We start from the raw sequence: 26,706 nt of genomic DNA, 5'->3' as shown, positions 1-26,706 counted from the left end.
GAGTTCGGGCTGGAGCTCCCAGTCAAGTCGCGCGCCTCTTTCGCATCGGTTGTCGCCTGCCCGCGTGGTTTTCCCAACTGCATTATAAGCATTTTATTTCGTGTATTTTAAATTGTTCTAGCCGTACGTGTTTCCGTGTGTGTGCTCATGTGCCGTGTTGATAACTCCGTGAAATGCAAATGGTAATTGCAAATGGCAAATGGCAAACGGAAAATGGAAGAAGCCGCAACGCATGCGACTGAATGTGGTGCATATTTTATGAAGCTCCGTCAGGGAGAACAAAAAGTTAGACTACCGCCGAACCGAACCGATCCGAACTGATCCTCCCTCCTGTCTGGGCTGTCCCATAAACATGGCCACCATAGCGACCCGTCCGACCAGTTTCGTGCTGTTGTGCGGTTGTCGCTCCTGACTCGGTTCTCCCTACCTTCCCGTGACCCCCATCCCCATCTCCATTCCCATTCCCATCTCCTCCAGCCGTTCCATTCCTTAGCTTACCTTAGCCTGTCTTGCCCTCCGCCTTGCATTTCTCATGCACACACGTTGCCCGCTTTTTGTGCTTTTCGTGCGCTCCCGTGCTCATGTTCTTCCACTTTTTCGGCAGCCTGTAGTACAGTGGATACCGGTTAACGGAAGACATTTACATTTTTATGCCTGTGTTCCCTCGTGGAAACTAATCGGATGCGGAACGCATAAAAAAGACAATTCTATTTAGGACCTTAATGAGATACAGGAATACTGAGTCTTCAGATCGTTTTTGGGTTTAAATAATATAGGTTTCTAAGATAATCATCATAAACTTTACATAATTCTTTCATAACAAGCTTATATATATCTAGTTTGGGATCACTCGCCATAGCTCTTTGCGTTTTCCACTGTTTTTCTTTCCTCGCAATTCCTCTTCAACACAACTGACTTTTGTTTTAGCCTTAACTGGCGGTCATCACAGTTGCTCTTGCCGTATATTTTAACGAAGTTTCGCTGAAACCTGGCCCACCTTGATAAGCACCTGGAAAGGCAGTTGGTCGCGATCGCTCGGCGATCGTCTGGCAAGTTCAATGCTATGATATTGGCGCTGCATTTTCGACTTCCGCTATAATTAGCTAGCTCAACTCTTTGGCCCTTCGATTTCGGTGGGCACTGTACTTGTTCTCAAAGAAACGGATAAAGTGCGATAAGAGCGCAACTGTGTGAAGTGATTAAGTGGCAAAGTTATCTATGTCATCAGTAAATGTTGTAATCACCGAGGTGATCTTGAGTCATGAAGATATCAGGGATAAGTGGCCTCCATGGGTTAGCAGCATGAACTTGTTAATCTTTTAGAAATGCGTAGGTTTGGAAATTCTTTCATTCATTTCTTAGTTTTAGAAAGCTCGTATCTGGTTACCTCAATGCCAACTTTGAAATACAATTTTGCAAATATGCATATTACTGAGTGCCAGCTGTATTCACGCAAAGTTGATGTATGAATGAATGTAGTGTCAGATGTCATCATCAGCATGCGGCGATATCAAAGTTCTCATTTGATATATGTATATATGCGAACCTTATTTAATTTCACTGATTGCCCCCATTGAAATGTTTATTTGCTTATTTTAATTGTCGTTCCACTTTATTGTTTGCAATATTTTTCGCACTTGATAACCGTAGAAAACCAATGTTCCACAACCCATTTACTCGTTCTACACAATAATATTATATAAAAGGAAAATATTTATGTGTTTACAGAACTAAAGATTTCAATTTCAGCTGAACAGTTGGAACAGCCTCAAAACTAATACCACTATTCAAAAGCGGTTATAACCGCTACTAATATCTAGTATAGTTTAGTATCTCAGAGTCACTCTTGTTTTCGTTCTAAATAGAATGTTTACCTGTTTGCGTGGCACATTAAGCATTTTTCCAGAGGAAATGCCATATGGCCGTGTAATATCCGCTGCAGAATGCATCGCTCGCTAAATATTTGCACTTGCCCATTATCTTTTGTTTCAATATTATACTCAGCTGCAGTGTCGGCAATAGAGGAAGGTGCTCCTACCGCCCCCCCAACCACAGCTCGCCCACTCCCCCGCTATCCGGACTTTCCGCCAATTTCCCGAGGGGGAAGCCATCAACTTTGTGCTTCGTGACTGAGTCATCAGGTTTTTTACTCCATCTCCCTCCGGTTTTGGCCCGAACCAGAACCCAAGTTTACTTGAGGTTAGCTGCCAGCGGCAGTTTTTACTTACCTTTCGTTCTTTCTTCATTTTCGCTTCTTGTTTTTTTCCCCTCCCCTGGCAACTGCAATATGGCCGCACATTTTCATTTTAGCCCGCCCAACTGACCGTTATTTCGCGATCGGAGTGGGGGCTAGACTCTAGACTCTAGTGGCTAGAATCTAGACCTAGACTAATTAATTCGACATTTTCCAGCGCTGCTGTCATCAGCAGAACTGACCACCGGCGTACTTGGCACCTAATCTCCGCCATACGTGCTCAGCTATTTTCTTAATATTTTCGGAGTATTTGGCAATCGGAAAAGCTTAAACAATAAGCGCCGTAAGTGTGCTATGTGCATTTGAAACACCTAGTATATACAGGTGCTAGTATAGTTATGTGCATGTTTTATAATGCATGTGGAAAAAAGAGTGTGCGCCGCACATTGTTCCGAACAATGGAGCGTTATACGATAAAAAGCGTAAAAAAAGGCCGAAACGGGGGTTGCATGTCACCGGCTCAGATCGCTCGTCTCAGCCCTGAGAAAATGAAGTCACTCTCAAATAAATAAAAACACAGGCGAGAAGAGTTACGGCAAGTGCTAACTGAATCTGAATATATCTACTCACATAATACCTGCCTCTCGCCCCGGTCGGTGAATCTTTATTTATGGCTGTCGTGTTCTCAAATCCATGAGCCATGTGAACTGTGTGAACCCATCTCAGGCGTTGTAACCAAATTAGACGGGCAAAATGCCTTTAAATGGTAACAACTTGATATACTTGGCCTTCCGATCTCAAAGAAAAGTAAATTCTATTGTTTATAAGCTTATAAATAAATGTCTTGTCTTGCTGATAAGAAGAAAATTAGGGAAAGAGCCAAAAAAAAGTCAAGATCCATCTAAATTTTAAGTTAACTTCCATGTTGGAAGTACATTAAATCTGACCATCGTTAAGTGAAATTAGGAAGTCTATTACAACCGATTCAAACTGTCTAGTTAATGTCTTCATTTGAAATATAATATCTGAGTTATTGAGCAAGCATCTATTGTTCTTTGCCCCGTTCAGTTCTTAGAGGTTTGCAAAAGCCAAGAGACAACTGCGATATTGCCGCCGAGTTGGCTCATAGAAGCGATGAAAGAATAAACGAACGAGCACGTCATATTCGATTGGGAGTAGAGTTGCAGATCCGCAGCTCGATTGCCGCCACGCAGCGAAAGGTTGAAAGTATCTGCAGAGACTCACATTCGTGGAAAGACCCAGGCCCAGGCCCTCTTTGGACCTAGAGCACATAACTCCGTGGCTGGGGGGCACTGGTGGACCATTTATGGTGTCAGTAAGGTACACTGCAGCCGGTAATGGCCATGGTAATGATGCCTCTGGGCCGACTCGCCACCAGAACGCCGCAAAGTGGTGCAATTTGCTCGACTGTTCGGCTCTTAGAGTTCTTTTCCTACAGTCTGCTGCTAGAAAGTGGCCAAAAGGCGACTGGGAAATAGCAAAACAAAAAGCGTAATGTGGGGCCAAGTAAAGCATGCTGCGGAAAATGGCTCTGAACTCATTTTGGTAACTGACAGGTTACTTGGCAAGCCGACTTCTTGGCTATCGTCCCCTTTTTTCTTCGAGTGTCGTGTCTGCTCGTCTGGTTTGGTTTGTTTTCACCATGCAAACGTGATCGTGGAAGTGGACGAACTCGTGTCTTACATTACACATAGACCAGTTTCCTCGTTTTGATGATGTGCCTGGTTCTAATGCGGCTCAACTGCCTTGAGGTCTTTAAAAAGTAAAGAGTTTTTACCTGGGAAGCTCAGGTGTGACGAAAGTGTCACATCAGCAAAGGAAGACGAAATTATCAAATTAAGGAATTATCCAAGGCAAATAGTGTGATAGCTTCTGTATAAGAAACTATTGACATGTTTTATATTTGTTTAAATACTTGTTTAAGTTTTTTCATATGGGATTTTCTCATTTTCGAATTTCTGAGTAAGCTCCCATTAGTAAAAATCAAAATTTAAATCTGCGGATTATGCGAATAGAGACGGAATTTCTTAGAGAAAAAAAACAGATTCGATGATGATTCCTCAACTCATTAAATTTTGGCTAGAACAAAAAATCAAAACAACACAAAGCACTCGCACGTTTTTCGTATCAACCTTTGTTTTTTGCCCCGTGAGGAACTTTGATGAGGCGCAAATGTTCTGGTGCCATGAAATATTTGCTGGATGCATGCTAAATTAATATTAAAAGTAATTGTTGTTGATTTATCTGATTTATAATTAGAAATGAGCCGGAAACCGGTAACTCTGCCTTCTCCGCCTCCTCTCAAAGTGGCAACATCTCCAATTGTAATTAGTTATTGGCAAAGAATCGCTGGGCTCGCCATTGAATCATCGTTAAGAAAAACTCAAACTAGGAACTCATTAGCATTATGCCACCAGTAGCGTCGTGTTACCTGGGAATTTTTTACGATCGCTTTTATGCTGCACTGGCACAGTGCGAACAATCGAAAAGTCAAAGTAAACAGAATTGAATTGCACGCAGCGAATGAAGTTGTAATACCTGTGTGTGTGACCTTGGCAAATGGGAATTCATCGTTCTGCCTTACCTTGCCCTTACCCTTGAATTCCCACTTCCTTGCGACCTCGTCCTTTTCCGCCGGCAGGGACTCGGGCCAAGATACATCTACTCCTGCCTGAGAATGGGATTCGCCGCATTGTACACACACTCGAGTGATTAATTTCCTGTTTATGAGCATTTCGTTTCGCCTCGTTCTTTGTTTGTGCGGCTTCTTTGCCCAGGGTTCGAAGGTTTCCCTCCCTCAATGAAACCCAGTTTCGAGATTCGTATATTTGTTCCTATGTGCTGCGTGCACTGTACAAAATAATGTAGTTCTTGCTAGCTTGAATCAATTAACAGAAACTGATCACAAAGAAACCAAGTAGAACATATTGATATTTTAGCTTAAATAGGCAATTATACATGACATAAAATTGTAGTTATAGTGGAGAAATGTATAAATAAAATCGATTATTGTTAACAGATCTCTTAACTGAAAATATGATTTTTTCGCGTGCAGGATATGGTTAAATAGGACTCTCTCTATCTCTCTCCAGTTATCTTGAATAGGTTTGCGTGTTTCGCTGATATTACAGCGATTACCAGACGCCCGATCGGATGGGCAGCTAGGAACTGTGTATCTGGCAGATACATTTAGCCGTTACACGTGTTGTACCGCTCAGCTCCGTCGCTACCTGTCAGCTACATTATCCATGCCTGTGGCAATGGCTCTGGCTCTGCTCAGCCCGGCTCATCGCAGTTCCGCTCTCAGTCGATTCGCTCGGTTCAGCCAGTCAGCCAGTGAGGCAGTCCGTCAGTACCGCCGAACCTGTCGTCGTCGTCGCTTATAGTAGTTTTTCTGTTACCGCAAAACGCTTTGTATTTGCACTTCGAATTTTCAATGTTTTTCGTTGTTTTGTCTGCTTTTTATTTTTGCGTGTGTGAGAACGTAATTTCCATGAATTTTTGCGCTATTGAATCGGAATTGATGACGGCTCCCGTGGCTCAATGATTCCCAGTTCGCCGTGTGGCAATTGCCCTTTATGGAGCATTCAAATGAGCTTTTCGGAGCAGAGTTACGTCTCTGATTACCAGCTCCAGTTGCGCTTGTTGCCCGAAAAAAAGCAGAAGCCGACTTGAATACAAATTAAAAAATTATCTACTTCCTAACAAGTGATGAATGAATGAGACGGCTCAACCTTAGGCTGGCCATAAGAAGTGGAACGAAGATCATTGAAATTCTGTGAAAAACGAAATATTTATAAATATTTGCATGTCAAGAACTTTATTTAAAGTGGATGTGATTGCTTACCGGAACTTTATTTGGTTTATTTCAAGGAATTCCACGGTAATCTTTGTTTTAAGTCAACAATTTTAAATGTTATATAATCAGTTTGGTTTAAATAGTTTAATCTATTGTGGAAAACTTCCTAGTATAGTTTGTGCAAATTTGTAAAAATGTGTTAAATCTTATCTTCACGTGAATGGGATTTGCTGTAGATAGAATTAGGAAAAACCTAAGATAAGTACCGGGAACCCATTAAACTCAACTTAAAACTTAGTAAAGAGACTTTGGCACCTGACTTGGCGCAGTAAAAGTTCTTTGAAAACAAGTTATCAGCTCAAGAACTCGATCTCAAACACCTGGCTTCATTTAAACACTGACATTATTCCGGTAGCATCCCAGCATTTTCATTGCCATTTGACTATTTCTGTTTGCTCGAATCGATTGCGAAAGCGAATCTAATGTCAATGAGGGGGGCAGGTGGAGCCCATTCATTTGCTAATGATTCTGATAATTGCCATTGTGCGAAACCAAAAGCGAAACTTCGGTTGTGCAACTGGAGGGGGGCAAAATTTTTTGGAGGGGGGGCACCAACTACGTTTAGTAGAGTTTTGTTTTGAGTACCGATTATGATTGCCAGCGACTCGATGCTGATGCAATTAACGAGCGGCAAGGGCAGCACGACAATCTATTTATGCAAATCATGGGCCAACACGGTCCTGAATCAACCATTGAATCGAGTTTGCGGTTGCCTGATAGTCAGAGCCAGAGCCCGAGCCTCCTGGTGTATCTTTTCAATTATGCTCTTGACCCAGTGACAAGCAAGTGTCGATGTGGGCAATTTCTTGGCTAATCTCCACGCGCAAAACAGGTCCAATAAAACCTGGCGGAAAAAAGTAAAAAGTGTCCACTGCCTTGATCTCTGGATAAGTGTAATTACCACGAGCTAAATGCAATTTGCAGAGCCATAATGGCCGAACGAGTTTTCGGATCACATCTCCATTATTTTGCCCCACTAACACGAAAAACGAACTCGGATTGCCATCGCAGATGTGACAATTTGTTGAGAAAACAGCGCTAAAAATTCGCTTTGATTCGGAATGGGGGAATCGGAATCAGTCAACCGATCGATGGGCGAGGCCCGGCAAGATTTTGCACTGGTCCGTGGTCCGTGTCCCCAGAGCGGACAGCATTAATTAGACTCGATTGGAATTGGACAATCAATAGGGGGCAATCAATGCGATACAGACACGCGCGGATGCCGAGATACTCGTACTCGTACTCGTGCTCGTGCAGATACTTTTACTTGTGTCGCCTGAGTTTCAATTCAATTTGCACATAATTTTACATAATCTTCCCCTTCCGAGAAACTGTGTCAACTCAGTTGGCAGTTGCTAGCTGCTAGTTGGTAGTTAGCCAAGTATCTTGGCTTTGTTGTTTTTACTTTCGTTGGTGGCTGCGATCTGTGAGGCGTCAGAAGCAGAAGAAAGAGGAGAAATAGGCAGACCCATCTAAGTAGTTTTTACTTTCCTTTTACGCCACACCGAGCGCAGACTTTCAATTACTCGAATGCAGATTGAGATGCAGATCCGCCCATTAAAGATACAGATACAGCCCATAGCCGTGCAGCATGTCAATTGTGATTTTACCCTGGATTCACTAAATGAATTGTTGCCACGAGATTAGCTGTGACTTGATTTGATTTGATTTGGTCTGCCCGCTGAATGATCTCCAAATTAGCCACACGGTTGGACACTAATTAGCGCTGACGGTTTGTAAATGGAAATTACTATTTTGTTTGTGACATTTCTGCCCTGTAATGTGCGTTCGATTCGCTGGCAGTTGGACTTTCGCCCTGTCAAAGGTCAACCACGTGTGCTCGTTACAATTGCGTTCGAATTTTATCATAGTGCGCCGTTTAATTGATGGTAATCCGGCGGGAATGTTATTAAAGTTAAAGGTTAAAGCACTGAAAACAACAGGAATAAATATTTTGATTTTATTTGAAATCTCCGAAAAAGAAAACATAGTTGGTAGAGCCATATAGATTTACTATCTAAACCTTTATTTGCATCTATTTCATAAAAATAATGTAATTTTCGTCAAAGAATATGTACATTGTCTGATTCTATCTGTAAATACGCATTAAAAGCCCATTAGGAACCACTTTGACCTTCAATAACTGATTGATCTGCCCGTTCTTTGTTTTGTAAGCTTCCCATATGGGAAGCCTTCATATATAATGCCAGATTCATCCATCCATTTGCTTTTCCATTAAAAATAATGACTGCCAAGCAGTTGATTCTCGGGGCTTCCTTGGAAGTGAACCCTTGATAATTTCAGCTAAAAAACTTTATTACCAAAAGGTGGAATGATCAGAGGTTCTGTGCGGTTTGTTTTGGCTCTCCGGGCCATAAGTACAGGCTAAATGGCAAGTTAATGTGCGCGTTTTCTTTGGTCAGTGGCAGTTGTCTTGGTTTGTGGTTACGCCCGGCTGAATTCCTTGGTGGCGATGAAGTTGGTGGCTGGTGGCAGCACCGGCATTTCTATATATAGGATAGTACTCCCTATACATATTTGTATGTATGCTGCCCTCGTCAGAACCTTTATCAAGTGTCATACTTTCCGAGCCCCAACTCTCGCACTTGTCGCCGTTCGGACTGAGTGCACAAAGAAAAGCAGGCACGGATATAGATATATATGTATATTTATGTGTGGCACATCTACGGGCATTGTGAGGTGCTTTCCTTGGCAACACTTGTACTCGCCCTCGTACCTGTTAATAACTTGTAACTTGATGCATCGCCGGATCGGCGGATCCCTTGACTCCGTCCCGCTGGACTGGGTTTCCGAGTCTTCGCCCAACGGTCGAGCGATCCCGCTTTTGGTTCCGCCCCGACTCCTCCCAAAATTGTATCTTTGTCTGCCATCTCAATGCGCCAGTGTGAGTGGGCTTAACACTCGGCCACCGAAAGTATCTTTAACTGAAGGCATTCACATCTCTCCGCGTTTTGTATCTGCAACATGCAAATGCAAATCTCAGCTACGGCGCCACTGTTGTTTGCCAAATGTTCAATAACAAACAGACGGAGACGCCGCCGTCATCCACTTTGGTGCCTTCATTTGGCCGAGGAAGACGTAAACACTTCGATACCCGGTACTCATTAAATGCCTGTTTGTGGATAAACACTGGCTGGCTGAAGTAATTTGATCAGGAAAGAAGGGACTATAGGGGGAAATACTGAAAATACATCTTTAAGGGTCCAAAATGGTATTGGCAGTTCGTTAAAAACAAACCGAAAGATATTTATTATATAACGTTTTCAGCATGGTTTCGATATTAAGATTGCATGCAACTATTTTTTAAAATGTTAATATTTTTTAGATATTTATCTTAATTTGATAGTCTCGTATGTTATCTGTTTTTTGTATAATTGTTTCATATTTTCCCAAAATATATAAAAATCTTATTAATTAATTAATGCAACTATTTTGATATATCATATGATATATCCTCAGTCGATCACCTCAAATTTCAACTGTTTTTATTTTTATGACTTGGCGGCCTGGAACAGCAGTAAATGAGCGAAAATTTGTATAAATACTCGGCTAAGATTAAGATACGACCTCTTTTGGATTGTTTTGCTGGTCACCGAACTCGATCGCATGTTAAAAGTTGATTTTGTTTTCTTCTCTCCATGTTTTTTTTCACTAAACCTTTTTTTTTGCCCATTTATGCAAGCATGCATAATTATTTGTAAATATGCATTTCGAGTGATTGTGATAAGAGGCTGCTGTTGCCAAGATAAATGTGTGCCATTGGGCCGATAAGAGGAGAGCCATCATTAATACAGTGACACAATCGCAATAATCGAAATGTTGTGTTCGCGTTGAGTCATCGTGCCATTTGAATTGTATCCAGCGGTGCAAATATACATATAAACACCAATCGTCGAACATATTTGAGCACTTGGCTTAATTAATGATTATTAGCCGGATATATATTTGCTCAGTTTGTCTTGCCAAGGCTCGAAGACGGTAGCTGGCATAATTACGAACGTATTTAAGTCTCTTCTTTATCTTTGTTTTAAAAATACATTGCCAGATTTATTGGCCTGCAAATAGGGATATCAGTTTGTTGACTTTAAGCGGTAGATTCAAGCTTAGGATAGATTATTCATGCTCTTTTTCAGAAAATAATACAAATTAAGTTTTAGTGTGCATCTGTAAGTTATAAATGGCTGGTGAAGTTGCTAACTTTGCAGGGAATGGGAATGGAACAATGTCAATGGATCGCCAGAAATATTTTTAGCACGAGAAACTCATTTCAGGTCAATAAAATAATAAGTTGGGAAACCGAGAGCGAACAAACTGATATCGCGGCGTGTCTTTCGATTCGTTTATTTTGTTTTCATGCATTTTTTTATTTAACCATCGTGCTCATATTGGAACAGTTGTTGTTACGGCTTTGTTTCAACGCTCATTGTTGTCAACTTTCGGCCGAGATGTTTTCACTGTCGGTGTCTGATAAAAAAAAAAACCAATCAAGTGAAATTTCGGCAGCAAAAAAGTCACCTGTCTAGAGCAGAATTGAAATGATTTGCTCTGATTTGTGCTGGATTGCATTACAAAAGGCGATCGAAGAATCTGCGAAAACAATGTCATAATCCACGGCAAAATATGGTCATCACTATGAAGTAGAATGGCTGCAGGGCTTTCACTTTCGCATGCCTGCGAAATGTGGCGACATTTCACTTTCCGTTCAACGGACACACATTGTTCTCTTTGGCAGCTCAATTCGCATGTAAATCCGCTGTCCAAACAGGCCCGAAAACAAAACCCCCATCCCATCTCCCATATGAATCATTTCGTTAGAAACCCAAAGCGGATATAATCGTATTTTTATTTATGATTTTCGGGCTGCGTGTGAATTCCGCTGGCGCAGTCGGCCTTTGAAGTCATTCTGATATTTCCACGAATTTTACCCACTGAAACAAAGAAAATGTTGACAGTTTTACCTGATTTTGTTTATCAAAAATAAAAGGTTCTCTTTGAATATAAGTGAAACTTTATTGATCAGTAATAATTCTTTTTAATTTTTTCATTTTTGAGAAGACATAATTAAAATTATATATTTAAATATGTATATGTAAAATATATTTTTATACTTCTGACAAATTGATGATTAGCAGTCGATTTTATCCCTTTCAGAATTAATGTTCTTTTGCCCAAAACATTTTTCCTTGATTCGTAATTCGTTTGAAATTTGATACCTTGAGATTATGTGCCACTCCTCGAAATGCTTTCGATCCCCAATTTGTTTACCCCTATTCATGGAGTATCGATTTCCTTAAAATGATAAATTCAGCTGACTTCTTCTTTTATCTTTATCTGGCAGATCTGATCGATGAGCAGCAGCTATAAGCCCCGCAGCAGCGACGAGGCCCTCGCTGAGCAGTTTAGTTTAGCTCGTGCCGGAAGTGGCACCAAGCCCCCGGCCACGCCCACCTACCGCCAGATACCCGGCGCCATGGCAACTCTGCCGCGCCACGATAACAACCACAATCACAATGACAACTCCAGCCGCTTGCGCAGCGATTCCACAGCGACGTCGAGAACCTGCGTCTATATAGGCGGAGCGCCCACGGGTGGCGGAAACGGAAATGAACAGATATCCGTGACTCTGGATCGCCGACAGCCGCAACGAATGTCCTGGCTGAATATGCGACGCGCCAAGGCCAACGAGACGGACCTGCCCACCGTCACGCCCTCACCACAAACCACTCGCAGCTGCATCTCCACGGTGTCCAGTGTGGTGGACAGTGGTGGCGGTCGCACCACCGCCACTTCCGGTCGCATCAGCTCCAGCGGCATCGTCACCCTGAGCGGCAGCAACAACACACTTAGTGAGATCCAGGGCGGCTACCATGACATGGACCACGATGCGGTGTCCAAGAACTTCTCCGTATCGGCCTCCGCCCACAACATCACCACGGGCAGCAATGCCAAGCTCCTTCCCGCCGTCGAGGATGAGTCCAACAAACAGGTGAGTGGAGCAGACAGGTGCGGAAAAGTAGTGTGCTTAAATGGGAAAATGGGAAGTAGCATTTATGTAAATTGATTTAGCTTGATTGATTGATTGATTTGATTTAGCCAAATTTATGTTTATATTATTAGTCTTTTTATAGTGAAAGCTTTTTGCAAAACTTTAGAACTTAAATGATTTTATTTCTTTCAAGTTAAAAAGCTTGTAAAGGAATCTTCATAGAATATCTGCCACATGTCTTTAATTTCGTTGCCAAGCCTTAGAAATGTATGTGTATTAATTAGCGTTTTTGAGATAAATTTAGCATTCCGATTGATGGAACTTTCAAAAAGTAGTTCATCTTCGAAGCCGGAGCTCGTGTATGCAATTTATATTGGCTTCCAGTCAAGTGGTGGTCCTACCTGTTTTGGCAATTTTGAAGTTATCAAGATCTCCCAAAGTTGAACCTCTTTTGTTCAATGTTACGGACTAGCCAGAAGCGATTGGAATCATCTTCCTCCTCAGATCTTTTGAGAATAAATAAGAATGAATCTGAATAAGAATTATGTCGGGGTAATTCTCAGCTAACTGCTGCTTATCATCAGGTGAGGCGAGTCTTTTGAATGAAGCTCCGGTGATTCCGTTTATCGATTACTCACGAGTCGCTGTAAATTTTATTTCTCTGCTTAATAATGCTGAAAATATTCGAAATGAATTTGTGTACGTGTCTCAAGCCCCAAGTCTCAATTTATATTGTTGTTTGCTGAGCTTCGATCGATTGATTTGTCTAAACCAATAAATACCTCCGCCATAAAATAAAGAGATCTAATTAACAACAATTTTAGAGGATCTAAACTATAATTTAATGATTTTGCGTGCAGTTCTACTTGTATTATAGTTTTGTGTGCGTCTGTAGACTTTTTCTACCCACTGTTATACCTTCTAGCGTTAAAACGCGTTAATTTTCGCGCGATTTGTTTGCTCTCCTCCTTTGTTTGCTAGTCTACGATTTGAGGTGTTTGAATATTTTTCAAGATGAAGATTACCCAAGATTACACAAACTCGGTTGCAGCAGAGGGCGTGGCGATGGCAACCTTCAAACACCTGAAGCTCTTTTGTCGATCGAACCATGCGGGGAATGCAGGTCTTCCACACAGTCCATCCTTGTGTCTTGGTCTAATAGTCATTGTTTATAGGGTTGTCCGGAGCGGCGGCATCATAAACACGATCATAAAACTAGTTTCGGCATCTGTGAGCTCGTATTTGTCTCCTATTTGGGTTAGTAAGGCAGCGGGCACCGGACTGGATCGGATCGGAGTGGACCGGATAGGGCCCAGCTGGTTGCTTGGCCATTGTCTTTCGCATCCACACACCTCTCCCATTGTTTCCCGCAATTTTCACCCATTCAAGCCAGGTTCGCCTGACGATTGCAAGTGGAAGTGCAAGTGCCAAGTGCAGTATGAATTGCGTCGAACAGATGCTAATTGGCCTTAATTAGCTGCACACACACACACAAACACATCGTACCAAGTGCGTGCAGCTAATTTAATAACACAAATTAATCAACAGTTTTGAAAGCATTAACTTATATGGGATTAGTCATTGAGTTAGACATTTACAATGTTTATCTCATTGAATTAAACCAGATTAGCAGCAATTAAGTAATTTTAGGAAGCATTTTAGGTTGGGTTATCTTAATTTACTTAATTTCTGATTTTTTTATGCATATTGTCACTCACTGAAAATGTTTTACATATTTAAGACCGCATACTCAAACAGAATATTTTACAATGATTTCACATTGCCGTTTCTACACAACACATTTTTACATTTGACACACTTCAAATAAATCATGTTCAGCCGTAAGGTATGCTATGATTTTGTATTAAAAGCCAATGGAAACCAGAGAACTGCAAGGGTGGCATTTTTTAACACTCGACTCACACCCTACAATTTTGTGTGCGGGTGCTACCTGCCACGCACATCGCGGATACTTACAAACACACAGTATAAATCTGAACATGCAGACAAGACACCCCGTTGTGCGCGCACCCGAATCAATACGGTGCCCTGCGTCGCGGGTGCCGATCATACTCGGCACCCATAACGGAGGGTAGAGAAGACAAGCAGTCAGAAAAAGACAAATGCTTGTGGGTTTACCGTTAAACACATGGGTGTTTCCAAAAATACTCGGGTGTTTCTAAAAATACTCGGGTGGTATTGTAGATAGTCGAGTCACAGACAAGATGCGTAACTCCATACGTTTTACACTCCATACGTTTACACACTATTCTTTCGGCGTGGCTCTAGACTTTGTCGAATACTTTGTAAAATATGCCCTTCATATAATATTATATATTATTATAATTATATATATATTATTATATATTATATAATTATATATATATTATTATATATTATATAATTATAATATTATATTATATATATATATTATATTATATATTATTATATATTATATATATTATTAACGTTATTGTTATTTAAATATAGATTATAGTAAAAATAATAATACATAATGTCACAAAATTCATTTCAAAAATGACTTTATATAAGAATATTTGTCATTAGAGTATTCAGGTAGCGACGTGTGAAAAATTAATAAGGGAATGATTCGAAACGGGTGGCACCCATTGAGTACATCAAAGAGCAAAGACATGAGCACGAAATTTTTCTTGGGTATTCCCTTTTACCCTTCATTTCTTATACCCGTCGCGCTTCCACCCATACAAATTTTAGGCGTATAAAAAATGACCTGCGGCCGATCGTTGACTGTGCGTCCACTCACCCAAACGGCTCTTGCGTAGCAGGCCTCGGGTGGTTTTTTTACTCGTAACAAAAACACAACGTCGGTAAAACACTCGAATATTTTGTATTGCCGCAAGTAGGGTGTCAAAAAACACGGGGTGCCTAGAGACCGAGTGTTTATCGGGTGGACGTAAAGTGCCAGTGGCGGGCTGCAGTTCTCTGATGGAAACTTCAGTTTGGTAAATGAGTTTGTTGCCTAAGTCTTTTGTTTTGTTGTGATTAGAAGAACATGTTTTAAATGCAAATGTTGCCAAATTAATTTTACAATAACAAATGGTTTTAAAGGTACATTATACATTTTTTATTTTTTATTAAATTGCAAATCATGATTATAGTAAAAGCTCAATACTTTTTTCTTCAATTTCTATTAGTTTCAATTTACATTACGATTAACAAAATAGTTTATTTATTGATTTCCTGCCTATCAATGTGATTTAAAACAATTACAAGGAACTAATTTATTTGTTTCCTTATTGGTTAGGCGTAATAATTAAATTAAAGAAACCATTACTCACTTTAAAGCTTACTATTGGAATAATTAAATAATTTTCTTCCGAAATCCTGCATTCAAATGAACAAGTTATTGACCAATTTCATGGTCTCGCAGTTTAAACTGTATCTGCAACTGGGCTCGGCTAATTCCATGTCTGCCGGCAGTTCGCATATTTCTTTGCTTATTTTTACTTTTAACTTGGGACTTTTTGAATGTGCAATTTGCTTACCACAATCGATGGCCCCTCGTCTCTGGCCACTTCCCTTCCATTGCTTTTGCGGCTCATGCGAGTGGCCAAAACCCAAGACCCAAAAGCGAAAACCTCTGCCCATATGCATGTTTCTCGGGCTGTTCAGTTACTTCATCTCTTATTTTATTTCGTTTCCAATTCGCTGATTAACAAGTTCAACAAAACACAGTGGCAGCCAGTACAATCTTGCAGATACTTTCGGTGCAAATTCGGCGGTGGCAAGACTCACGTTTCGGCCATAAAGAGAAATGAAAATAAGAAATGACGTCAGTGGCAAACTGGTTCGATGCAACACGCTAATTGCGTGGGGCTATTAGAATTGCATCGATAAATCGGGAAAAGTGTATCCAGTGAAAATGGACATCGGTGGATAATCAAACAGAACTCCCTTGGGCCTTACGATATACAATCCCAGTCCACGGTACACTGCTCTACCGGGTTTGGGTGTAACCGAGACCATTTGACGAGTTAACGATATCACACACAGCTGAATGGCTTCATGACTTCTCCTTTCACTGGCCACTGATTAGAGACCCTCAGTCGCAATCCAAGTCGTAAAACAATAGCCCAGATGCGAGTACCATAACTACAACTCCCCGGGTACACTTGTCCATGCTCCAGTGCCCAGATCCGTTCAGTCAAAGAGATTGTCGAGGCATCGCTTATTCAACATAAAATACGACTCACAATAGCCTTATTTCGGACACCTTTTGTGACCAGCCCCATTGTGGGGACCTTTTCACACTCCAGTTTCAGGTGACACCACACTGAAGGTAATTATTGTGCAGCAAGACCTTTCCATTCTGATACAATCGCGGAATCAATTCTCGATAGAAGAAACCCGGAGAAACCTTGGCGGGTATTTATGGGTTAAGTTTCTCAATTAATTGGCTCCAGCCCACGCTTTTACTTCTGGCTGTTAGCTTTTGGCTTTTCATATTTCATATATTTATAATACCTCTTTAGAGCTCATTCGGTATGCCAGGCACAAGCCAACCGTCAAAAAGCCAAAAAAAAGCGCAATTATTTATGCTAAAAGTGTTTAAGTTCTTGATGTGATCATCGTTGAGAAAGTCAACGCCTATCGATTCGATTGATATGGCAGATCTTTGATGCCAAATATAAATTCTAGCTTGTAATAATATTTGTATTTCCCATTAGCGCCCATTCAATCCACCTATTTCGCTCGGCGCTACAGCGATAATTTTTCACATTCCCCCCTTTTTATTTTTTGATCACACAGTGAGTGCTGTTAATTACGCGACCAGTGCCAGTTTCGCTCGCATGCTTACATAATAATTAGAAATTGCCACGCTCTTTTCTCTTCTGCGCCAAAGAACGTGTTAAAATAAAATTTAATATTAGTATGAGAAGCGGCTCAAAGAGCCAAGCCTAATAGACGGTTTCTGCTCTTTGCGGTGGCCATTTCCTGCTGTGCAGAAGACAGGTTAATTATGCAGATGGATTTCGAGACATGGGAACGCGGCCTAAGGGCATCATTAAGCAATAGCAATAGCAATAGAATTTCATTCAGCCAGCATCTTTGTGTTCTCTGATCTTTTTTTCAATTAACCCACGTGGGCGAGCTTAGAATGGAGAAGAGCTTTAATAAGCCTGCGACTATTAGGTTCTCTCAGCAAAGTGAGGTGCACTTGGAAAAAATATTTGCATATATAGCTTTAAAATGAGGAATCGTTTAAAGGTGACATGTATCAGTAGAGGTCTGCTAGTTTGGAATCAGATATAAATATAATAATTTCCTTATAAAGTTTTGAAGTGCTATATATCTGATTTCTCGTGGACTAAAAACTATATTTGGCTACAAGCTATTTTTTCTAGTGCTGAAAGAAGCATGCATAAATTTCCAAAGAAACCCAGTGAGCCGTGAGCAGATGCGTGGAGGTGTGCGCTGACTTTGCGCAGCCACTGTGCATAGAAAGCCACGCTTTGGTGCCGTCGCTGCTTGCTTTATTTCGCTGCCGCCGGCACTACGTCAGTCGTCAGTTCTGCATTAATGAGAGAGCAGTTAGGTACGCTCCGCTCGCACGCTCGGTGTGGTCCAAAAACAACATACGAGCTACAGAGTTTCATCCAGATGAAAACCCAGCCGGAGGAAAATCGGGCAGAGAGAGATCCCAAATAAAAGTTTGCCTATTGGGGGGAAAACTTGTTTGGCCATCTCTCGGCCGCCTCTTTCTCCTCGGGCACTCCAATTCGATTTCCCCCCCAATCAAAATCGTCGTCTGCGCAGTCGCAACTCGACGCTGTAGCGGTGATGAGTGGTGCACACGCTCAGCCAAAAGGCTTCGAAAAGCGAAAAAACATATAGTAAAAGGAAAAATAAAAGCAGCTAAGCGAATTGAAAAAAGGAAACGCAGTGCAATCGGGGAAAATACAAAAGTGTGAAGTGAATAATCGCTAATGACCAAAGCGTTCTGTGCAATGAAATGTAACTAAATTCCAGGCAATCCGCGACCACAAGCCACTTGCATATTGTTTATAGAAAAGGAGCTCGCGCACTGTAGTTCCATGACAAGTGTCATTGATATGCGTTGGCGATTTGTGTAAAATGCGAAAAAATAAAGAATACAAATACCTTATGTGATATAAAAACAAAACGCGACGGCGAGACATTCAATAAGCGGTTCAGGGCCAGGCTCTGAAGGTGTTGCCAATTTATTTTAAAAGTCTGCGCTTTTTGTTGGCTCGCTGTCGTCACGTGATAACTTGTTCCACTTGCATAAAAATATTGTTATTTTCTTGACACAAATGCCCCGGCTTTAATTAGCATGATGTTTAAAAAATAAATACGAAATGCTTAAAATACACACGAGTGCCCGCGCTAATTGTAATTTATTTATTTTCGAGTGCAGTGCAATTAAAATTCCAGCTCGAAGGGAAACACAGCTCACAGAACCTCGCAATAAAATCCAAAGCATAACAATACAAAACCTGATTTGTATGCACCAACAAACAAATGCAAGAAAATGACAAGTTCTTCGACACCTACAAGCAATACAAAGTCTGTCCCAAGATGGAGATTCCAACGACAAAGTATTTAGCCGACTATCTGTACGTTGTGCACGAGGACGTACCCTTCCGATACTATCGCAAAGTGAGTGCCAGGACGGGGGTTTGCGGGGGCCATCATGCATGATATGGCATACGATATTTGATATGATACGATACGATGATGATATGCTATGCCCATGGAGCGCTCGTCATCGGCACGCTCATAAACTCTAAACGCCGCTTGGCTGGTCGATTTTTTTGTTTACATTTTCACCGTGCGGTTTTCGCTTTATTAACCGCCTTTACCTGGGCGTCACGTTGTTACCGCTCTGCCCCTTCGGATGCTGAGTTTGCCCTGTTGGCAGTTCGTTTGCCTAACTAAACGAATTTCACTTAGATGCGCTGGGCGGCATACCCTGTGGCATTAATTTAGGCTCTGGAAGTTGGGTGAGACTTAAGAAGCCTCTCAATTATACAACAAACAAGAAATCTGTTTATGAGCATTTACAAGCATTGTTTACTTCGGCGTGGAACATAATTCTACTATCTTACGGCTTTGTAGTATTCAAAACAATACACGTTAACAAGTTGTCATATGTTATCTTATTAATTAATTATTAATTAATTAATCATTCAGTTATATTGATTAAATTAAATTAAAATCGTTTTAAAAATGCGAATGTTTAATATGTTGCTTACTTAAGTTCTATTATCATCAATTTAATGATTTTTGCAAAATATACCAAGACTAGAAATGCTGCCTCAGAAACATAATTAAATATATTTTAAATTAATTGAATTGATTAGATTCAAAAAGCTGCAAGATAGAAGGTATTCTTTAGTTGCTACGCTGTATTTTCGCCTCTTTTGCTTGGAAAGTGAGCAAAGTGAGGACGGTTGTTAGTTCGCTGAGGTTTTTGCCCGCGCACATCTAATAATGGGCTTATGCTGTACATTTCGCAGATGACTTATTAGAGTCATGAGCGAATTTTGGCCGAAGCTTAATAAGATCCCCCGTGACACCCTGCTGCGGCGGCCACTTTCTTTTGCCGCTCACTGTGCGAACACAAAGAACTAAGCCAGTTTCGATGGCTGTGGCTGGGTGGGGGAATTCGAGGAATATGAGTCGTAAGACAAATAAACAGAAAGCAAAATTGTGTAATTAATGAAAATAAAGCGAAGCACGGCGAAATTACACAAGTCGAAAGCGGAAGTACCGGAAATGACGGCGACGCTCTGTAGGATTATCTTTTTGTTTTTGCCTAATGTCGGCGGATGCGGCAACTGTGACTGTGACTGCCGCTATTTGTCCGGGTTACCGGCAAAAGAAAATCCAAATGGGTTTGCATATGACAGACATTTGTAGATTTGGGCTTTCTCATCAGCTGCGCAAATTTTTCGGACATGGTTCATTGCTAACTTTTACTTTCTTCGAAGGGAGTTCAGGGTTAAATGCATTCACGCAAATTAATGAAGTCTTTGAACCTTTGAACAGCTTTTTACAATAAGTTGTGCTAACTCATAATTCACATTTTAGTTTTTTAATGATTACGTGTTCAGTTGTGCTCAATTTAATTTAAAACTAAAATTTAGCTAGCCATTATATGGTAAGCGTATTTTGTACAGGGAAACAGAGCATGTCGCAATACATAAGATCAGATTTATATTCAAATATAACTTAGTGGATGATGTTCCATTTTAGGTGGGCTTAGTTAATGGGTTCAGTTTACGCCAGGTTAATGCCTATTCCATGTCGTCTAAACTAATTTCCACACTCGTCCCATTTCTTTTCATTGCAGACGAAATGCTCGGTGTTCCGCGGGCTCGTGCTCTGTCTGTGCCTGAACCTCAGCTATGCGAACGTGGTCCGCTTCCCACGCGAGTTGGACCGCTACGGGTCGGCGTACCTGGTTCCGTATGTGGCGTTGCTGTTTCTAGTCGGCCTGCCCATGGTTCTGCTGGAGATCTCGGTGGGCCAGTTTCTGGGCCAGGGGGCGGCGCACACCTGGCGCGCCTCGCCCATTTTCAAAGGTGAGTTTCGATGGAGTAGCGGGGGTAGCATACTTTTCGGCCGGCAACAGGTGCTCAGAAACGGAAGCATCCCCCATTATGGGGGCTACAAAATGGGGCCGAAGCCAAAGCTGCAGCTGCAGCTTTTTGCATCCCCAATTGCAGGACGAAGCTTGATGGGGAAAGCTCTGGCGTTGCACTGCGGGCTCGCGCCTATAATTCCCAAGTTGGAATTCCGCAAGGCAGAGCTTAAATATCCTCGTTGCAAGGACCTCCAGCGGGCGGTCGTGCATTCCGCAGCAACGACGGTTGGGCACATCCCGTCTCATCCCCACTCTCTCAAATTGTGTCCGTTGGTAGCCGAAGTTACGATTGCAAAACTTTCGTCATCTCTCTCTCACTCTCTGAAGCAAAAACCAAGGCCGGAACAGGCGCATATGGTGCCAACCCCCCGGAAAAGGGGGTGGTGCAGGTGCAATTGCAAGGGCACAGGAGCACAGGAGCAGCTAAATAAACAAGAAAGCAAAATCAACAACCGCAAAAGTCTAAGACATGTATCACGAATTGAAAATGATAATGACAAAATGAGAAAAAAAAATATCAGACCAAAGTTATATCAATGCAAACAAAAAAATCTAAAAAATACACATAAAATACACTAAAAAAAGAGAAGACTTACTTAAATGTGACCTAGTAGATAAAATCATCATCGTGTTATCAGGACGACCGCAAAAAATCTCTGAAAATCGTACAAAAAAATATTAAAACCTCAAAATGCATTGGTGTGTGTGTCCCGTTCGTGTAATCGCTGGCGCGCCACGCCCCCCGCCCCTCCCACTGTCGCGCGCTCCCCACGCCCCCCTTCCAGTTGCCGCCCCATTAGCAGCGGGCAGATGGACAACGTGTGGGTGGCACACAAGAACATCTAGTAGCACAACGCCCAACAGCAGACGCAAGATCTGATCCGCCGCCCGCCACGCCCATCGTGTTTGGGCGGCAGAGGAAGCGGTCCGGAAACGAACCGAAAGCGGAAACGGAAACGGGCGAGCAAAATGGTGGTGCAGGTATCGCGGGCAAGGCGGCGGCGCGTCCACAAAAAATAACCATAGAGACGTTTAAGGCAAATTCTAAATGAACAAAAGTATAAACCAAAAACAATTGTAACGAGAAACAAACGAATTCAAAAATGAGCAATATGAGCAACAACTAATAATGGCAAAAAGCAAAAACGACAACTGCAAATTACGACACAACACCTTCGAAAAGACCTCAGTAATAATAAAAACAACAACAAAACACGTGAATGCTTGGTGGCTGCAAAGGAATGCCTTCGTTGTATCGCCCTTTTTTGGACTTGGCCAAGCTATTATTGTATAAGTATAGTTTCAGACGACAGATGCATTGTAATAAATTAAGAAGTGTATGCAATATTAAAATGACAAGCACAGCAACAGTGCGTATAAGCAATAAACTGCATTTTTAATATTTTTGTATCAAACATCATTTTAAACAGCAGAGCAACAGTGCGTATGAGCAATAAACTGCAGTTTTATTATTTTTGTAGTAAAGATCACTATTAACAGCATATTAAGATCTCGATAAATGGCTACTCGTTTTAAAATATTTTATGCCTGGCCTGGCATTTCCATCACACAATGATTTATAGTCAAAGTAACACATATTTTAAACAACAGCCGTTTTATTTATTAATTTATTCATTGAGCGTTAAACTAAAAAGCAAATGTTAAAGACTCTTTTGAAATATAGTATTGGTACAAAGAACTCATATTAAAGTTTGCTTTGGTGCCCAACTAAAGAGTTATCATCAAAGCCAATTCTTGATAAACACTTAAGCATTTATATGGCTTATAAAACTCTTAAATTGGCAAAGGCAACACTTAACATTTTTCAAGCCACTGACGTTGGTTTAAAGTACCCATTTCATTATGAAATCAGCGGGCTCATTGAGTGGATCGTTTTATGAGTGAGTTGTTCGCAGCCCATAATTACGATAAATGAGGCAAAATATTCATGGCACGTGCCGATTGCGTATATGAATGGATGAGGAACAGAATCCATAGGTCAGATGAGATGCGAGCTCTTGTTGCTACACCTTTTTCTTGATCGATAGTGCAATATAAGCATAAAAAACGGTGCTAACGGAATTGGCAAACGTACCATAATCTAATGTGGCCTATTTGCATAGATAGGAAGTGTATAATAAACAAGACAAAACATTTGCGGTCTGTACAACAGACAATGCTAATTAAAATATTTCAATCGTTTTCATTGGGCTATCGAACCAAGCCCTAAAACCTTTGAAACTCAAATCATTTTTATATATTTTTCGGACACTTTTCAATGTCGCCTTTGGGTAGTCCCCCAATCAATTTAAAATACGTATATTAATTAACGGCTTTGGGTGTGTTTTTAAGGTCAAATTGATCTGGTTTGGCGAATGTAAATGTAAAGATATTAAAAAATCTCGTTCTCATTTATAACTAGTTTTCACTTGAGCTCTTTTCAAACGAACGACTTTGCTTTTATGAATTTCGCCTTTTAAATGACAAAAGTAATTTCATTAGCTGGGTTCCTCATCTTCCGCTCTTTTGTGGTTTGTTTAGAAGGTTGCTTTATGGGGTCGTATATTAGACGTAGCTTACATCCGATTCTGAGAAGGAACTTTGGGCTAGATAAATTATGCGATAGAATAGTACATATGTAAATATATTTCACATGCTTCCCTTAGTTCTCACTTTAGCGAAATAGATATAATCACCTAAAGGCGTAGAGCCAATTCTCAAAACTATATGTATTTATATTTCAGGAGCCTGCATGATCAGTCGCTTTGCCTCCTGGCTTTCGGCCATTTGGGTGTCCTTGCAGGCCGTGCTGGCACTGGCCTACATCGGGATGTTCGCCTCCAATGACCTGCCATTCCGGGAGTGCGCTGGACCCGTGAAACTGCGATTGGTAAGTAAGAGCTACTCTGCCAGGGGAATGTAATTTAAAATGCGATATTCTACAGAGTGGATACCTCCTGACGGGAACCAGTGGACAAGAGTGTTTGCAGCTGACCTTTCTAACTCCATTCTGGCGAAATCCTCTGTACTTTGGCCTTCTGGCAGCGGGACTTATAGGCCTCTGGATAGTTGTAATGTTGTGGTAAGATAGAATGACTAAAATACATTTATAGTAAAAGATTTATAAGCCCATTTCTTATCCAACAGCACACACAATGCCAAAATCCTGCGGCGCAGTATATTCGTCTTCGGACTAGTTGGTCTAGTCCTGCTTTGCACACTCACTGGTTGGGAGGTGCGAAACTCCTTCAGTCGTCACTACTTTCCGGAGCTGTGGGGCTTCGACTCTGGTTTGCTGGCCGAAAGCAACATCTGGTTCAATGCCCTGATGCAAGTCCTCTTCTCAGTGAACTGTGGCTTTGGAGCTCTGCCCATGGTCACGGGCAAGTTCTTGTACAAAGGCGACGCTGTGAGAACCTCGGTGGTTTATCTCTGCTTCAACCTGCTCATCAACGCCATTGCCGTGACCCTGTTCATGGTACAGTTTGATTTGTCGTCAAATGGCTTTCAGAATATGGAGGAACTGAAGCCCCTAACCGCCATCTACGACCGGGTATTGAATGGATCCCGGGAGGGCGATAGTCACCTACTACAGCATCTGGTCCCATCCCTAATCTACGCCCTCATAATCCTCTCGGCCATGGTATCCATCACAGTGGCGGTGTACACCTCCACACGTCTTGTGCCACGACGCCCCAACTATGTGATCTGCCTGATTGGATTGGTGGTGGCCGTTATTTCCTTCGCGGCGCCCAAGTTCCTCATCGCCCGCGTGCTGGATTCGCGATTGGTGGGCACTATGGTGGTCACTGCTTTGGTGTTCGAGCTGATTGCCATAACTTGGATCTACGGAGCAAAGAACATCTACACCGACCTCGAGTTCTCCATAGGTCGTCCCATTTTTCGGGTGTGGATGTGGCTGTGGGTCATTTGTCCGGCCATACTGACAGGTATTTTGGTGTGGTGGTGTGCGGACGACGATCAGTACGACTTGCTGGCGGAGTATCTCCCTCGCTGGGCGCCAATTCTTTTTGTGCTGGCCGTCATCGTGATCATCGCCTGTGTGCAGATCTTCCGGCAGGTGGAGTACAACTTCTTTGGCATGATCTGCGAGGCTTCAAAGCCTGCAAAGGAGTGGGGTCCGGCGGATCCTTTGGCCCGCCACTCCTGGAAGCAGTGGCGCTCCGTATGCCAGGACACAGGACGCAGGGACTTTACCCTAAGACGAAGAGGTACACGGGACTATACGCACTCCATCAAGAAGGGTCAGTACTCGAGTGCGACGAAGTATGGAGTACAGAATGGAGGTCAAACCCAGACGCCTATGCATCAGCAGCACTGGAAGTCATCCACGCCGGGAAATAGTTCCCCCAACTACAGCGGATCCATGTTTGGGGACTCAGCCATTGAAGAGGATATTAGTGTGGATAAATTCCCAGGAATCACGCAGCAGCAATACGTTCCCTTCCAGGCTAGTGATACGAAGCAGTCGAGGTATTCACAGAGAATGCGGCAGACCGCTCAGCCGCAGACCCAAACGCAGATGCGACCGCCCAGGGAATCCGTGGAGAAACATCGTGAGGTGGTCTACATTCGCCGCCTCTCCGATGGTGGAACTGGTACAGGCCATGCCACGCGGATAGAGATATCGCCCTCCAACGAATCCATTACCTACGGCAATGGCAAGAGCAACAATAACTACACCTCGGCCATGTCCCGCAATCCGCTGGGCCGCTCCACGGGATGTCTGGCCGCTCCGGCCCAGCCGCCGCCGCCCAGCGTGCATGTCAAGCGGTCGGCCAGCTCGGTGGTCAATGTCAACTCCCACAAGCTGCCACCTCCAGCGACGTCCGGTGGAGCGGCGGATCACATTTGCTGGCGGAAGTTCAACGTCAATCCGGAAGAGTATTCCACGGAGCTGTGAAATCAGGGGAGGACCAGGAGTAGGAAACGAAGCATTCACATTCAAAAAGACTTGTTGCATCCAAAACAAACGTATCTGTATCTGTAATCCGTATTGCATCTACGGCACACCTAACTGTAAGCTACGAATAACGAACCATGTTCATAGGGAAAGTGTATCTTCTAGTTGCGAGCTGTAAATAGAAAGAGAGAGAGATAGAGGAGAGAATGTCCCTAGATTTAGTTCTACGATCTAGTTCCTTAGCTTAAGTCGAGAAAATTCCGTTGTCATTGTTCTTCATCTGGAAATCAGGAGCAGGATAAGAATGAGTATACATTTAGCCTAAGCACGTTGAACTATCAAGGATTCGAGTGCCTGAAAAAACATGAATTAACTGAATTAACCCTAAGCTTTTTCAGCTCTTAGTTAGTCCGTAGGCTTATGACCCCATAACCTAAGCATCCATTGCAAAGTTACACTAAAAACACAACGATTCCGAAAACGATCTTATGTAATAAATAGAAGGATTAGTAAATTATGATCGCTCGTGTTTTCTGTTCGCCGCAATTATATGGACATTAAATATCAAAGTTCGGGCATTTGTCAAGTCGGGTGCTAAATTTGTTTCCTAATCACAAAACTCTTACTTAAATATCTCATCCATGGATTCAAGTTGGGGAACCAGAATTTCAATTAGCATACATGTTCGAACATGATCGGTGGATCGTGTCGATTGCTTCTGCCGCCGTTAACTACCAAAATCCAGCTTAGAATATATGTTCGACTATTTTAAGCTATAAATTTTCGCTACAAATTTGCACAAAATGGTTTTGGGCAAGTGAGCCACCCCTAGATGGCAATTAAAATTTGTTTAAGAATACTTTTGTGTTTAGCCGCAGAGCAAGTTATCTGACGCAAGCGGCAACGAAATCGAAATCGAAAGCTTATAAAGTCACTAAGTTAATAATCGTTTTTGTACCGTTATTCTAAACGGAACTGCGTAGGATTTTTCTGGTTTAGAATATGGATTTAGTCTGCAGCATCGGGCTTATTATCATATGATTTGTAT

The 26,706-nt window shown here is 42.0% G+C and overlaps 1 protein-coding gene across 2 annotated transcripts; it reads left to right on the top strand.

The window, feature by feature from the left end:
• Positions 1-23: 23 nt before the first annotated feature.
• Positions 24-25,754, top strand: LOC6606077 (sodium-dependent nutrient amino acid transporter 1). Of its 2 annotated transcripts, XM_032719292.1 has the most exons (6): positions 24-182; positions 11,434-12,081; positions 20,441-20,672; positions 23,479-23,624; positions 23,680-23,816; positions 23,882-25,754. In XM_032719292.1, exons 2-6 carry the CDS (start codon positions 11,443-11,445, stop codon positions 25,656-25,658), a joined length of 2,931 nt encoding a protein of 976 aa, XP_032575183.1. In that variant the 5' UTR covers positions 24-182; positions 11,434-11,442; the 3' UTR covers positions 25,659-25,754. The 2 variants fall into 2 exon arrangements, with proteins under 2 accessions (XP_032575183.1, XP_032575184.1); XM_032719293.1 differs by lacking the exons at positions 24-182; positions 11,434-12,081 and adding an exon at positions 18,333-18,744.
• The last annotated feature ends 952 nt before the right edge of the window (positions 25,755-26,706 follow it).

This window comes from Drosophila sechellia, chromosome 3L, assembly GCF_004382195.2.
Source record: "Drosophila sechellia strain sech25 chromosome 3L, ASM438219v1, whole genome shotgun sequence".
In the NCBI taxonomy this organism is placed as follows: domain Eukaryota; kingdom Metazoa; phylum Arthropoda; class Insecta; order Diptera; family Drosophilidae; genus Drosophila; species Drosophila sechellia.
Note: the sequence above shows the minus strand (reverse complement) of the source record. Positions and strands in the feature narration are given on the sequence as shown.

Excerpts from the sequence above, each read along its gene's own strand:
- LOC6606077 (XM_032719292.1), top strand. The coding sequence starts at position 11,443 with ATGAGCAGCAGCTATAAGCCCCGCAGCAGCGACGAGGCCCTCGCTGAG. Across the intron at positions 12,082-20,440 it reads AGGATGAGTCCAACAAACAG|ACGAAATGCTCGGTGTTCCG; the intron begins GTGAGTGGAGCA and ends TTTTCATTGCAG. Across the intron at positions 20,673-23,478 it reads CGCCTCGCCCATTTTCAAAG|GAGCCTGCATGATCAGTCGC; the intron begins GTGAGTTTCGAT and ends TTTATATTTCAG.